The 17,500-nt window shown below is 42.4% G+C and overlaps 1 protein-coding gene across 1 annotated transcript in view; it reads right to left on the bottom strand.

Annotated features, from left to right (window-relative positions):
- The window catches only part of zbtb7b (zinc finger and BTB domain containing 7B), a 15,126-nt gene extending 4,170 nt beyond the window's left edge, over positions 1–10,956 (bottom strand). Inside the window, 4 exon segments of the mRNA XM_084049495.1 lie at positions 2–238; positions 240–254; positions 256–573; positions 10,677–10,956. Coding sequence (XP_083905621.1) covers positions 2–238; positions 240–254; positions 256–573; positions 10,677–10,721 — 615 coding nt within the window. The 5' untranslated portion in view covers positions 10,722–10,956.
- Between the last annotated feature and the right edge of the window lie 6,544 nt (positions 10,957–17,500).

Below are 17,500 nucleotides of genomic sequence, written 5' to 3' on the forward strand. Positions count from 1 at the left end.
TGGTGATGGTGATGGAGCAGGTGTTGGAGGTGTTGGTGTTGTTGTTGGTGGTGATGATGATGATGATGGTCAGGCCTCCTCTTCCTCTCTGCTCCATCCTCCTCCTCTTTCTCCCGTTCGTCCTCGTGTCCTCCTCGTCGTCCTCCTCCTCCTCGCCCAGGATGTCCCGGCAGGCGTCCTCCACGCACTGGATCCCCAGCAGCTGCGCGGCCCTGAGGACGTCCCGCATGTTGGAGGCGCGGAATGGTCAGCGTCGGCCGTGTAGGCGAAGTCCAGCAGGGCGTCCAGCGCGTCCGGAGAGACGCAGTCCAGCTGGCACACGCTGAACGCCGCCGCCGAGTCCCCGCCTCCCCCTCCCCCGTCCTCGTCGTCCGCCCCGAACAGCCGGCGGAAGTACAGGCTGACCGCGGCCATGACGGAGCGGTGCGTGGGGTAGCGCGCGCCGCGCGACGTCAGCGTGAGGTCGCACAGGAGCCCCGCCCGTCGCTGGTCGTTGAGGCGAGACAGGAGCTCGCTGCTGTGCTCCGGGAAAGGGATCCCGATGAGACCGTCCTCGCCTGATGACATCACCACCTGCAGGGAGGGAGGGGGAGAGAGAGAGAGACAGAGAGACAGAGAACATGAGTCAGTTTAGTGATTTATTTCATGTAAACATTTCTTATATGTGCTGCTTACAACCAGTGGTGTAAAGTAACTAAGTACATGTACTCAAGTACTGTACGATTTTGAGGTATTTTTTGGGGCGGTGTAACCGCCCCCTATAAGTGAGTTTTGGACATTGACCAATCCTGCACCGTGATTGGCCAATAGTCTACAACGCAGTCTACACCCCTAACCCTTCCACAGTCAATGCAAATCTATACTTTTGCAAAGTCAGCCAATCATATTACAGCTAGTGTCATCACCACTAGCTGTAATGTGATTGGCTGACTTCAGGACTGTGATTGGCTAGCGAAACACATGACACATGTGCAGCCCTATGAATAGCAGTATGGACTTAAAAAAAAGATATATCCTTTTTTTTAAGTGAGTCATGTTGTGATGACCACACACCGCCCACTTCACACTGGGTGTGATTTTTACATTACTAGAGTATTTCCAATTGTCTGTACTTTTACTTTTTATTTGAAAACTTTAGTTACTAGTTACTTTGCAGATATAAATGATTACATTATAAAACATAAATTAACCACTTCAGCCCTATTTTATACCTAGGCTATTTGAAAATAGCTGATCTACAAGCTCACAACACGTCGCATTGTTGTCGCGGACAACAGATTCTGACAAGTCCTGGAAAAGACGCGCTGTGGTTGGCCAGTAGTCAACACGCTGTGATTGGCCAGTGCCCGTTTCCCCCCGGAAATATGGCGGCCACCATACGAAACAGGTCGCTCCAACGAACTGCAGAGGCCAATGAGGTATCTAGGTTTCTATATCTATGGCTGGAAGTGGAAGTATCTGAGAGGTCAAACGGGAGGAAACAATAGCTGCACGTGTTGTTTAGAATGTCTGTTGCTCTGTTGAAGTTTGTGCTTCATCATAAGCACTCACTCACTCACTCACACACTCTCACACTCACACTCACACACACTCACACTCACACTCACACTCACACACACACACACTCTCACACACACACACACACACACACACACACACACACACACACACACACACACACACACACACACACACACACACACACACACACACACACACACACACACACACACACACACACACACACACACACACACACACACACACACGTACGTTACATCATCATGTGGAGCTCTAATATGTAATTTGAATATGAGTTTCAATGCTTTTACCAGCAGGGGGCAGGTGTGTCCAACTAAGTGACTAAAGTAGTTTCTAGGAATGAACTCCATGTTGATCTCAGAATAAGCGTCTCTCTGACAGCTCTGTTAGACAGGGGAACATTTTAATGAGGGCTTAACTTCACACTCCTCTACCCAACACTCTGGCCTTGAACTTTAACCTCAGATTACTGAAGACAGCGAGACAGACAGACAGACAGAGAGAGAATTACATAAGGTTCTCAAAGTGGGGCCCGGGGTCCCCCAGGGGTCCTTGAAGGGGTTCCAGGGGCTCCCCAGCAAAATGAGGAACAATTTAAAACACGGGAAGCCCTATTTTTTATTATATTTATTTATTTTATTTCAAAAGAAAAGCAGATCTACAAGCTCACAACACGTCATGATGCAATGCATGTGTGAGCTTGTAGATCGGCTATTTTTTTGATTGAATTGTGATGAACAGACTGGTGTTCACTCCTTCATGACCGACATTGTTTTGCTGCTATCACTACAGACAGCTCCACCCCAGCATCAGCGTTTAGGACGTATTCAGTAATGTGGGCCCAGCATGTTCATTGATGTGGGTTTGTATGTCTATCAGGCACATGGCACGCACACATATACTGCAGACATCAAAGGGGTCTTGAGCCCCTGCCCCTTTAACCTGCCTGTAAAAAGTGCCCTCTCCAGACCACAAATTCAGCGTTTACTGTGGTGACAGAAATGCAAATGCCCCCTTTCCTTTACTTTCCTTTCCTTTCCTTTCCTTTCCTTTCCATGCCGTACCCGCAGGCAGCATTCAAAAGAATAGAGCACCGAAGTCTGACATAATTTACACATCCTACCTGTGTCGCGTCCCCCCCCCCCCCGCCCCCCGTTCTGAATCCCCATAGACCAGGGGTCTTCAACGTTTTCAGGCCAAGGACCCCCTAGCTAAGAGAGAGATGAAGCAGGGACCCCCTACTCTATATTGTATAAAAATGTGTTTCAGATTATTCAATTTTTTTTACTTAGTCTGCTATTTTTTCCCTCTACACCTATAGCTTCTTTGCCAAAAATAGCCGATCTACAAGCTCTCAACGCCTCGCAGCGCGAGGCGTTGAGAGCTTGTAGATCTGCTATTTTCGGCTAATGTTCCCCTCAGAAAAGGAATTCTAGGGTTCAAGTGGTGAATGTAAAAAAAAGAAATCCTATCACACAAAGATTTGGCGGACCCCCTATAGTAGCTCTGAGGACCTCCTGAAGACCCCTGCCATAGACGTGTTTAATATCGCGTCGAATAAGAACTGTGTTCCAAAAACAAACAAATGACCCCGGCGGTTTTGCTCTTACGGATATGAAGCATCAACTGACGGTGAGGAAGCGCTAATGTTACTTCCGACGAATTAGTTACATTTTTCGCCAGAAACCGACTGTATCAAATATGAGTGACTGACTATCATAAACGATACAGAACCTCTCCCTGACAATATCGCAGACAGTTTGTTTATTTTTGGACCACAATTCTTATATGAGACGATTCTAAGATGACCCAATGTTATTCTCCATCGAGAAATTACTTTACGAACCAGGGGATGAACGAGTGACGTCAGGACTTCTGTACTCTATTGCCTTTTCCAAACTCTCTTTGAACTTGAACGCAACGTTTTATATCCCTATGTCTATAAATCCATGCCGTACGGCGCATCTCCTGTAAAGGCTCGATTATACTTAGTTGAGCGTGGTGTTGCGCACCGATATAATAGCCGATCTACAGGCGCTGCGACGCGTTGTGAGCTTGTAGATCAGCTATGTTCGGGCTAGAAATGTAAAAAAAATAAGAAGAAAAAATGTTAGAAATCTCAGCCTGTGCCTCTCATTCTCTGCACGTCCCTGATGTCTATTATCGGCAGTGATGGAAAAAGTACTCTGTTTTACTTAAGTAAAAGTATCGATACTGCAAAGAAGAAGTACTCTGTTACAAGTAAAAGTCCGGAATAGTCCGTAAAAGTACAAATTAGTATCAAAGTGTACTTAAAGTACCAAAAGTAAAAGTACTAAAATGTTTGAAAATAGCAGATCTACAAGCTCTTGTAGATCGGCTATTTTCAAATAGCCTACGTATAAAATAGGGCTAAAGTGGTTAATGTATGGTTTTATAATGTAATAATTCATATCTGCAAAGTAACCAGTAACTAAAGTTTTCAAATAATTGCAGTGGAGTAAAAGTACAATATTTGCCTCTGAGATGTAGTGGAGTAGAAGTAAAAGTATAGACAATTGGAAATGCTCCGGTAAAGTAAAAGTACCTCATAAGTGTGCTTAAGTACAGTACTTGAGTAAATGTACTTAGTTACTTTACACCACTGATTATCGGGTTGATTTAATAACAGTGTATGTTTAGGTTGTGTCCTCTGGGGGCGGGGTTGTGTGTGAGCCATACATCATCACAGTAGTAGAGCCACACCACCAGTACATGTAACGCTTATTACAATGAATGGTTTAAAACTACTGTACATCACAGTGTTCTGACTGAAATAACCATACAAATCTAAACATAATCGTTTCTTTTAATGCACGGCATGTTCTCCTTCTGCCTACAACCTCATAAACAATGTCACAAGCACGCACGCACACACACACACACACGCACGCGCGCATGCACACACACCTACCTCAGCAGACCAGATTTTCCACAAACAAGTGCCCCCCCACCCCCCGGCCATCCAATGATAGTTTTCATGTCGCGCCCAGAGGACTCTGCAGAACAACACACACACACACACACACACACACCTGACTAACCTGCTCTAGACACACCCTACACACACACACACACACACACAACGCATGCCAGTTTCTTGGTTCCCCCACCTGCCATTGTTAGATTGACTCCGTAGTGTGCCAGGCTAGGATATGTCACACACACACACACACACACACACACACACACACACACACACACACACACACACACACACACACACACACACACACACACACACACACACACACACACACACACACACACACACACACACACACACACACACACACACACACACACACACACACACACACCCCAACAAGAGCACTTCACTGCCAGACTCAGCCGCCCCACTGTACTGTAGATCTCAGACTGATTCAACCACCAAGTACTTAAGCTTGGTTTTATGTTATGTAAGCGATAATGCCGGGCTGAGGCGTTCCGATATAGGAAAAATAAAGTTTCGTGGAGGAGGTGTTCGGGGGCGTTCGCGCGTGCATTTTGCTGTGTGTGTGTGTGTGTGGCGAAACAACGGACGAGTCTGCGTTGATCAAACATCCTCCGCATCAACCGTCAACAGCTGATGAGGACATTGGTTGACGAGGCCGGTTTGGAGGCAGTTATGACACACCGATGTCACACCTAAATCCCAACAGTTTTCTGAAAAAACCTATGTTTCCATATCAGTGGTGCTCAATCTTTTTCATGTCAAGGACCCCCAAAATTATATGCATTCGGCCACGGACCCCCATCTCAAAATGTTTTGTTCCAGGGACCCCCCAGAAGTAAAGAATAGATAAAAAATGTTCGCTTTAAACAATATATATTCAAAGATTTGCACACATTTTCACAATTTTTCAAAAATAGCAGATCTACAAGGTCGTAGCGTGGCACTCGGTGCCGCGCTACGAGCTTGTAGATCTGCTATTTTTGAATAGCTAAAGTGTAAAATAATGCTTTTTAGCGGCGCTAGCCGCTCTATACCTTTAGGTATAGAGCGGATATTAGCCCTCTATGCCTGGCTTTTGCGTCAACGTTCTGATTGGTCAGGTGCGCCAACGTTCTGATTGGTCAGGTGCGTCAACGTTCTGATTGGTCAGGTGCGCCAAAGTTGTGATTGGTCACTATTCATGACATCACTATGATGTCATGAATATAGAATTCGATGTCTATATAAACGATGACAATGACTTCATCTTATTATTCATTTGGCTAAAGTCTCCGTCTAGGTAAGTTATTTAAAGTTAATATGACGAATAGAAAGAGAAAGATACAAGAACAGATGAAGGGTGAATGTATAGAAAGTCTGAGTTCGGGACCCAGTCATCCGTTATGACAGAATGGTTTGATAGAGACGATCGAGAATCCAAGAGTCCGTTAAGGTTCTGATTGATCAGGCCCGTCAAGGTTCTGATTGGTCAGGCCCGTCAAGGTTGTGATTTGTCAGGCAAGGGGACTATTCATGACATCACTATGATGTCAAGGTTTATTTTTTATTTCCTCATGTTTTTTTTTGTATATATTTTTATTTGGCTAAAGTCTCCTTCTAGGTAAGTTATTTAAAGTTAGATCCTCAATTTAACTTTATCTGTCGTCGACGCTCTGATTGGTCAGACCCGTCAACAAAGTGATTGGTCAAGCTTCACATGACACATGGCTATAAACACATTATAAACACATATCGATGACATAATGTATTCAAAGGCGCCGCTACCTTCACACAGGGTGTGATTTTTTTTATCTCAAATGAAAAAGTGACACAGATGCGTTCCAGGTCTTAATGGGTTAAAGAAGGATCATACAGCTAGAAGGTTTCCCTCGATGTTAATACCAGTTTCATTAAACCATTTTTGTCGTTTTTCCACGACAAAACTCACTGCCAACTCCTATTGTCTTGTTGAGCGTATAGATAGAGCAGTGGTTCTCAACCTTTTCAGGCCACGACCCCCCAAAAACAATCCTATCTGAACTAGGGACCACCCAAAATAATCATATTTGAACTGGGGACCCTCCCAAAATAATCATATTTGAACTGAACTGGGGACCCCCCCACCCAGACAAGCACTTGGAATTGTACCAGTTGAGGCATTACATTTAATCTGACACGGTTCCACAGATACATATTGTGAAAATAGCTGATCTACAAGCCTTGCGAGGCGTTGTGGGGCTTGTAGATCTGCTATTTTCACAATGTTTGCCTCTTTCTGGTCTTTTTTTTTCATTTCTTTACTTTTTTTTTTCATTTCTTTACTTTTTTTTTTATAGGTAGGCTACACATTTTTCACTTTCATCTGGGGACCCCCTCCCCCCAAAATCATGTGGGGACCCTCCTGGAGGTCCCGAGCCCACAGGTTGAGAACCACTGGTATATAGACAACCACACTACATCCTCCAATATCGTCAGCCGCATCTTTCTTTTACCTGACAATGAGGAGTCTCACCGGGCGAGTGTAAAGCATGAGGAGGAAGTCTTGGTCCCTTCTGAACGGGTTGCCCTGGTTGCTATAGTGCAGGGACAGAGAGCGCCCTCCACTGCCTGCTTTCCACCCATGAACACGGCAAATTGTGTTTGTTTGGAGCAGTGCTTCTCAAACGCTTTCATGCCAGGGACCCCCAAGTTGATATATATATTTGGCCGCGGACCCCCATCGGAAAATATGTTGTGCCAGGGACCGCCAGAAGCAAAGATTTGTGTTAAAATACATGCTTAAAAAAAATTATATATATATATATATATATAATGTCCACTAATGTTCAAGATTTTACAAAAATAGCAGATCTACAAGCTCTGTGAGCTTGTAGATCTGCTATTTTTGAATAGCCAAAGTATGAAAGGTTAAAGTGGTCAAAATGATTGTGATGCTATATTAACACATTTTGCTGGGGACCCCCTGGAGCCTCGCCAAGGACCCCTGGGGGTCCCCGGACCCCACTTTGAGAACCAATGGTTTGGAGCACCCACCCACCCAGGCGACTAGATACAGCATGTGTCCAAAAATTGAAACTTAAGACTAGAATTTAGAAATGAATTTAGAAACTTTGTTGGTCGTTTTACGCAAAGCAAATGTCAGTGGGAAGACCATCCTTTCACCTCGGCCTCATGTGTCATTTAATATCAATATAATATCAATATTCAATATCAGGTTAATGCACACCTTGTTGTGCATTTATAACACTTATACCATGATCTCTTACCCAAGACAATTATATTATTATTGATTGGATTTAGAACAGAGATGAACCACTTAGAACACGTATATTATACTTCATTGACGGGGGTCTAAACCCTCCTTTTTAACCCTCTACGCCAAATCTCTTTGCCTGAAAAAGCAGATATATAAGCTCACAATGCGTCACAACACGACGCTTTGTGAGTTTGTAGATTTGGCTATTTTTTTCACACAGAATCCGTAGCCATTTTACATGGGTTATTATTATTGTTTCGGTTTATGCAAATCGATTTGGGGCGTACCAGCGACACCACAGGCACACGCCACAGTGGAACCATGTTAAGTCAGAGTGGGAATCACAGAACCAAAAATCACAGCCGTATAATACTTGAGTCACGTTCACACACACACACACACACACACACACACACACACACACACACACACACACACACACACACACACACACACACACACACACACACACACACACACACACACACACACACACACACACACACACACACACACACACACACACACACACACACACACACACACACACACACACACACACACGTATACAGAGAGATCAAGTTGAAAAACAGCGGTGTTGTTCTTTAACATACACCTATGTAACTGCATCATGTTACACTATGCTGTTGTGTTGTGTTATGTTGTGTTGTGCTGTGTAGTGTAGTGTAGTGTATTGTATTGTCCTTGGAGAGGTACTGTGTGTTACTGAGCATTTGGGACAGTCTCAGTCTCTTTTACTTGACTAAAAGTACAAACGTATTGGTATCAAAATGTACTTAAAGTACCAAGAGTAAAAGTACTAAAATGTTTTAAAATAGTCGATCTACAAGCTCACAGTGCGTCGCATCGCGACGCGTTGTGAGCTTGTAGATCTGCTATTTTCAAATAGCCTAGGTATAAAATAGGGCTAATGTTTTATAATGTAATAATTTATTTATCTGAAAAGTAACTTCTTTTTGGAAATTGGAAATACTCCAGTAAAGCAAAAAAAATACCTCATAATTGTACTTAAGTACAGTACTTGAGTAAATGGACTTAAGTTACTTTACACCAGTGCATATGGCCAAAGACACGACACTCTCAAAATCATCATCACAAATAATCGTGAATCGATCGTGATTACATCATTAATCATTATGCCAAAATATAGCAAACTTTAGCTATAATCAGGGTCTGGATTTGCTGGGGGGTGGGATGGTGGGGGGGGGTCATTCACTTTTATGGCCGGTGGGGGATATGCTTTATCCCGGCTTCTGGTCTGACTGAATTAACTGAATTAAATACAAACTACTACTTCCTTTTTGTAAATGTAGACCGTCTGATACGTTTCGTATCTATATTTGATCACATCCAAATTTTTTCACAATTGAATTAACTAGGAAATGATGTGAATGGGCAGGATCCCCACGTAGAAACGAGGCTCCAGTGTGGATCTAAATGTGACCCAGCACAGCCACATCAGGACATCTATATCTCCTCACCGGCACTAAAAAACGTGACCACATAACACCAGTCCTGGCCACTCTTCATTGGCTCCCTGTTCATTGTAGAATTGATTTTAAGGTTCTTTTATTTGTATTTAAAACCATTCACGGCCTGTCTCCCTCCTATCTCTCTGACTTAATTGAGCCCTATATTCCAACCAGGGCCTTGAGGTCTGCGGATAAGCTACTGCTGGTCCCTCATACGACCAATTTGAGGAGCAGGGGGCGACCGTGCTTTTGCGGCTGCCGGCCGGCCCCAGGCTCTGGAATTTGTTGCCCCTCCCCATTAGATCTGCCCAGTCGATTGGGGCTTTTAAAAAACTTACTAAAAACTCACTTATTCTCTCTTGCTTTTAGTCGCATTTAGCTATCCTGTTCTGTCCTAACTCTGCATTGTTTTGTTTCTCTTTTGTTTTTCCTCTTGTTTTTGGTCCTGTGTATATATCATTTGTTGATGCCTCTTTGTGTCTATATTACCTTATTTTAACCATGTTCAGCACTTTGGTCGGCTTTGAGCTGTTGTAAATGTGCTATATAAATAAAGTTTGATTTGATTTGATTTGATAATGTCGGTCGTCATAAATAAAACGTATGTTACATTTTTTTTTTTTTTAAACATAAAACATGAGAACTGAAAATGTGTGTATGTGTTCTTCTGTGGTATACTGGCAGTGTGCGAGGTGCACACAAGGTTTCGCACTGCTCGGCGCGAGGTTAGCTCCGGATAGTCAGACAGAAACACAGTGGCGTAAAGTAACTAAGTACATGTACTCAAGTACTGTACTCGAGTGCAATTTTGAGGTATTTTTGAACTTTATTGTATGTCCAATTTTCACTCTTTTGCTCCACTACAATTATTTGAAAACTTTAGTTACTGGTTACTTTGCAGATATAAATGATTGTATTATAGAACATACATTAACCACTTGAGCCATATTTTATACCTAGGCTATTTGAAAATAGCCGATCTACAATCTACTTGTAGATCTGCAATTTTCAAACGTTTTAGTACTTTTACTTTTGGTACTTTAAGTATATTTTGATGCCGACACTTTTGTACTTTTACTCGTGTAACATTTTCAACACGGGCATTTTACTTGTAACAGAGTAAATCTTTTCGTGGTATGGCTACTCTTACTTACAGTAAGTAAAATATCCGAGTACTTCTTCCACCACTGCAGAAACAGAAACACACACACACACACACACACACACACACACACACATACACCAAAACCCTGTCATAGACGGCTAGCCTCTTGCAGAGCGCCGCTGCAAACATGGATGTTAACCACAGTAAGCCCCGGCGTCCTTACTTTGGGCAAACGTTCTACACATTAAAAAGAGAAAATTCACTTCTTGGTCCCTCAGATTTTTTTTTTTACAAATGGAACCATGGCCCTGCACTCGCCTACCGTACCTTGTGCGTCCTGGTGGGTCGGAGACGAGGCCGAGTGTGTGTCATGGCCTCCGTCGTCTCTTCTTCACCTCCACTCGAATCCCTCCGCTCCCTTCTTCGAAAAACCTTCAAAATCCACTTCTCTCTCTCTCTGTCTTCTTCTATCTATTTCCTGTTCTTCTTCTTCTTCTTCTTCTTCTTCTGTTGGGGAGGTTTCACTTCAAACTCAGACAAACTCTGCAGTCTGTCAGAAGAGCTCAGATGACGACGGTACGGTTCAGGGTGTTTTTCAACCTGCTGCTATCTATGTACCTTTCTGTGAGATTCTTTCGTCTGCCATTCTTCCTGTCGTGTGAGAAGATGGTGACGGCAAGGTGACGGAGTCACACACACACAGAGAGAGAGCGCCCCTCAATCTTCCCCTTCCCCTCCCCGTCGTCTCATCTTCCTCGCCCACGCCCCCCCCCCCCTCCTCCTCTCCAAGGAACCGCAAACGGCCCGTTTTCCGAACGACTTTCCGATCAACAGAATCTCAGAAAGTCCCCCCCAAGTCGTCGCCCGCCCCCCCCATAGCATGCGGACATTATGGACGCCGTCACAGCAGGTCAGGGGATCAGGGGTTCCATTTAACCCATTAAGACCTGAGGCCGCTTCTAAAAATGTTCTAAATACTAACAGTTTTTCGGAAAAATAAAATAAAATAAAAAATAATTTTCACGATTTCTCAAAAATAGCAGATCTACAAGCTCATAGCGCGGCACTCGGTGCCGCGCTATGAGCTTGTAGATCTGCTATTTTTGAATAGCCAAAGAAATCTAAAAATGACACAGAAGTGTCCCCGGTCTCAATGGGTTAACCACTTAAAAGCCCTCCATACTTAGTAAAAACGAACCCGAGTTGCAACTGTACTTGCTACGCTTTTTTTCCTCCACTCTACACCAAAGCTCTTCACCAAAAATAGCCGATCTACAAGCTCACGCACGCCGCGACGAGTTGTCAGCCCCCCCCCCCCCCGCCCTCCCCAGAATAGGGATGCTGGGGTTCACGTGGTGAAAACACGAGTGATCTCAAAAAGACTTTGTGATCTTGCAGAGATTAGTAAAAGCTTCAAACTTCTTTTGAACATTCTGGTGAACTCGGCTCAGCCATACGTCCCCCTCCACTCACTTCACATAAAATGTCATATTCTGTTCTATAGGGGGTAAAACAACCCAAATCATATTGCAGCTATGAGTCATACAGCGCCCAGGAACACGCATACAGGTAGACGCACTATGAGCATTACAAAGCCAGATCACTCGCATTATGAGCTTTAAAAACCACTTCAGCCCCATATACGTCTATAAATAGAATATATAGTGAATATATAATGGCAGTAGCCAATACAAGCTCACCATGCATTGCGTTGTGAGCTCGTAGATCGGCTATTTTTGCTATTTTAAAAAAAATAAGTCAAATAAATAATCATTATAATTTGAAAATAATTTGACAATTTGGGGAAATTTGTGTTTTTTTTTGCCAACTATAACATTCCCAAGATTGGGACACAAGAGTTTAAAAAAGTCACAGACACACACAGTATGTGCATTAAAAAGACATATTGCACACAGTATACGCATTAAAAAATTAAAATAAACATTTACACAAACAGTGCCACACATGTAAACTGTATCCAGACAAAACTAATCTGTGGACAGGTTCAGCTTCATTGACTGTCTCTGTTCAGATGAATTCATTTTGTAACACAATGATGTTTTCACCACAGCATTGCCCTTTGTTTTTTTTACCTGATTTGTCTAACTGGTGAATGACATGTGTGACGTGTTGGGCGAGCATCAGAGAGGAAGTGAGAGAGACAGAGAGACACAGAGAGAGAGACACACAGAGAGAGAGAGAGAGAGAGAGAGAGAGAGAGAGAGAGAGAGAGAGAGAGAGAGAGAGAGAGAGAGAGAGAGAGAGAGAGAGAGAGAGAGAGAGAGAGAGAGAGAGAGAGAGAGAGAATGGATGGGGGATTCGTCTGTACAATTTGTTCGTACAGAAGGCGGCGTGCATCTGCCACAACAGTCAGATTACACCAGGTAGGAGAGGAGATACGAAAGTTTAGTTTGTTTGTATACGAAATGATATCACAAGGGACGGTTCAAAGAAACGCCTGTAGTCAGTGTGGATCTAACAGGATCACAGGTTAACCCTCTAAGACCGGGAACGCATCCGCGTCATTTTAAGATTTCTTTGGGACTATTAAAAAAAGAGCAGATATACAAGCTCATGGCGAGTGCCGCGCTATGAGTGTGTAGATCTGCTATTTATTTATTTTTTATTGTGAAAATGTGTGCAAATCTTTGAATATATATTTTTCTAAAAGGGAACATTTTTAAACTCTGTTACAACTTCTGGGGGTCCCTGGGACAATATATTTTGAGAAGGGGGGGTCCGTGGCCAAAATTCATATATCATTTTGGGTGGTCCTTGACATGAAAAAGTTTGAGAACCACTGATAAGCACTGTTAAGATTTAGAAGACATTTGTAGAATCCCCCAGAAGCAAAGATTTGAGTTGAAAAAAATGGTTGTTTAAAAAAAATATATATATATATATATTCAAAGATTTACACACATTTTCACGATTTTTCAAAAATAGCAGATCTACAAGCTCGTAGCGCGGCACTCGGTGCGTGCTTATGCCGGCATAACATGCGAAATATGCGGCGCATATCGAAATAAATATTCGAAGAGGTTCGGTGTACAGGGAGGAGCAGACCAAGTACAGAGCCAAAAGGTCAAGTTTACAAAGTATTGAGGGTTTAAGTCGTTAAATGTCTGAAAACACACATATAACAGGAATCTAAAATGTATTGGGGGGGGTCTCTGCTTCATCACTCTCTCAGCTAAGGGGTCCATGGCCTGAAAAAATGTTGAAGACCCCTGATATACGTTATCAAACTAACATCATGTCATCTAGCTAAATAAGACCAGCGTATTACCACTGGCATCAAAGTCCCAATCCAAGAATAGAGGCTCTCAACATCGGAGGCTAATTTCCAGCGGTGTAAAGTAACTAAGTACATGTACTCAAGTACTGTGCTTCAGTACAATTTTGAGGTGTTTTTACTTTACTGGAGTATTTCCAATTTTCTGTACTTTTACGGGCAAATATTGTACGTTTACTCCACTACAGTCATTTGAAAACTTCAGTTACTAGTAGTTACTATTATTATTATTATTACAAACCACTTCAGCCCTATACATTATCGGCCATTTGAAAATAGACGATCTACAAGCTCACAATGCGTCGCATTGTGAGCTTGTAGATCTGCTATTTTCAAAACATTTGAATGCATTTTATACATTTGAAAACTGTGTGAAATGGGACATTCTGCATAATGAGTACTTTCTACTTTTGGTACTTTGAGTAAATGTTGATACCAATACTTTTGTACTTTTTGAATTCCGGGCTTTTATTTGTAACAGAGTTTTCTACATTGCAGCATTGATACTTTCATTCAAGTAAAAAACAAAAAAAAGTATTTTTTTCCACCATTGCGTGCCAATTACTATCTAGACAGCACTAGAATAGCAGATCTACAAGCTCACAACGCCTCGCGACGCGACGCGTCGTGAGCTTGTAGATCTGCTATTTTCAAATAGTATAAATAGGTATAAAATAGGGCTAAAGTGGTTAATGTATGTTTTATAACGTAATCATTTATAACCTGCAAAAGTAACAAGTAACCAACGTTTTCAAATAATTGTAGTGGAGTAAAAGTACAATATTTACCTCTGAGGTGTAGTGGAGTAGAAGTAAAAGTACTGAAATGTGGAAAAAATACTTAAGTACGGTACTTGAGTAAATGTACTTAGGTAGCTACTTTACACCACTGATTGTAATGTGTTAACACACCGACGGCGATGAATGTCATTGTGATTCAAATGAATGACTGTTTACCTCATCCTCATCATCATCATCATCATCATCAAATGCTGAGAATCTCCATGAAGGAAAAATACATACTGTTCCTTCTTTAGAGGAAAGTGCCAACACAGGCCAAACAGTAGAAGGTTAGAGGAAAGAGAGAGAGAGAGAGAGAGAGAGAGAGAGAGATGCACACAGAGTGAATGGGCACAGCAGGTTTGTGTAGTGTTATTTTAGGACGGTTCCTTAGAAAGACGTGTACGGAAAGAAGCAGGACAAGTTCCAGTTAACACATGCCTGCACACACACACACACACACACACACACACACACACACACACACACACACACACACACACACACACACACACACACACACACACACACACACACACACACACACACACACACACACACACACACACACACAACACACACACACAATCGCGTGCACACACACACATGCACGCACTGAGTCACTATATAATGACACACCCTGAACCACACACATGTACTTTATGTGCATGTACACTACACACACACACACACAGCTCATGTCCGCTAACTGCTAGTATCCTCTCAATCACCCCTGTCTGTCTGTCTGTCTGTCTGTCTGTCTGTCTGTCATTCTGAGGACAAATTATTAAAAACCGGGTTCAGTGACACGCCACTACACACTGTAGTTCAACCCTACATAGACATTACACATACACACAATGTACACACGACACGTACACACACAACATACAAGTTACACACAACACACTGTACAACTTGTATAGCTATACAGTACAAAATACTCCTTTGTAATGTTAATATCTGATCCCTTATATCTGTTCTTATCACAGAGTTTAAACACAAATGTTACCAAACACCAATGACAGGTTATCTGTAAATCAAATCGAAAGTTTTTTTGTTGTTGTTTTAATGTTCAACAGAACTGGAACATCTGTCTTTTCTTCTCCTTTTCTTTAAAGAACAGTGAGAATTCACCTCCCACTCTCCAACGACGGATGACTAGCTCACCCCCTCCTCCACGATATGGCTTCCTATTTCGTCGCTTTCGACACACACTCATGCGCGTGTGCGTGTGCACACACACACACACACACACACACACACACACAGACAGACACACACACACACACACACACACACACACAGCCACACACACACAATTCCACCCTTGAATCCATCGTTTTCTCACAATAAAAAAAATACTGTCACTAGTTAACAACTTAAACCGTATACGTTGTTGTGCGTGTACGTCAAGAGTGAAAATAGCAGATCTATCTAGAAGCTCGCAATACTCGAGCTTGTAAATCTGCTATTTTCGCTGAACGTTCACCAAATGTTCGCTTATCATGACGCCATATTAGGGTTCAACGAGGTTATTTACTTTATTTACTTATCGACGGCATAAACCAATGACAGCGGCGTCAACGGGAAACGAAAACGCAGCCATCAGGGGTTAATTATCACAGGAGGGTTGAAGGATTCGTTTTCATCGAACACTTCAGAATTCACATCCACTAATTCTAACCACACTGTGTCAAATAGAAACTAAAATCCTGCACAATGACACCAACACGTTCTACAGAATTACCCCAAAAACATTATTCCTCTGTGCTGACTTGTGGAAAGTATTGAGTACACGATTACGCTGCGTTCAAAGTACTTCATTTAACCCGTTGAGACCTGAAGCCGATTCTACATGTCTCCTAAATCTCGACAGTTTTCTGAAAAACGTTTGTTTCTATATCAGTGGTGCTCAATCTTTTTCATGTCAAGGACCCCCATCATTTGGCCGCGGACCCCCATCACAATATTTTGTTCCTGGGACCCCCAAAAGCAAAGATTTGAGTTAAAAATGTTCTCTTTAAAAATATATTATGTTCAAAGAGTTGCACACATTTTCATGATTTTTAAAAAATAGCAGATATACAAGCTCGTAGCGCGGCACTCGGTGCCGCGCTACGAGCTTGTATATCTGCTATTTTTGAATAGCCCAAAGTGTAAAATAATGCTTTTTAGCTCAAATCAAAAAATGACACAGTTCCAGGTCTTAATGGGTTAAAGGTGCAGTCCGTAACGTAATGTCCTACCTGTGAGTGATTCAAACCTGGGTGAGACGCCACCAGATTTCTACCCTTGTACAAAGTAACATTTAATTAATTAATTGCAGCTTCAATCTATAAAGCACTTTATGCAGATAAGACTATAGATCGAGTTTTTGTATCGTCTAGGAGGCGAGGGAGTGCAGTGCCCGGTGTGTGAAGTCTGTTGGATCAATGTTTCTCCAAAAAACATCTATAAATCCACAAATCCCTATACAGTATATGGAGATCCTTCCAGACTGCCCTCCAAGTACTATTTTCAATTCAATGCAATTTTATTAAAGTGTCAAATCACAACAAGTTGTCTCAAGACACTACTCCACTACTACTAAGGACTCTGACAACAGGTATTGTATAACTGAAGGGCCATGCGTTACAATAGGCTTATTATTGCTGTGTATGGGGAGAATTTAGTATGCAAATTAACTAGTGTGATCACTAAAGTAAACTTGGCAACTTTGTGCACTAAATTCTCCCATACAGAGCAATAAGCTCTCCCGAATAGCTGGAACTATTAAGAAATTTAAAGTTGCAATTTTCTAAATTGTTACCATTATTATCATCTTTGCCGTTTCTCTTCAAATTAACGTAAATGAGCATAATGTACATGGACACAACAAGGGCCTCAAACAGAGTTGAAATGAATAGTTTCTCTAGGGGTAATTGCAGAATAGTTTTTGTTATGTTTTCACGTGTAATTTCAGTCTCCCACTTGTCCTAATGCCAAACTGTTATCAAATTCAAAGTTTAACTCATTCTCTCTAACCCTTTAAGAGCTGGAACACATCTGTGTCACTTTAGATTTCTTTGGCTATT

This window comes from Gymnoscopelus microlampas, assembly GCF_963454915.1.
Source record: "Gymnoscopelus microlampas genome assembly, chromosome: 3".
Classification (NCBI taxonomy): domain Eukaryota; kingdom Metazoa; phylum Chordata; class Actinopteri; order Myctophiformes; family Myctophidae; genus Gymnoscopelus; species Gymnoscopelus microlampas.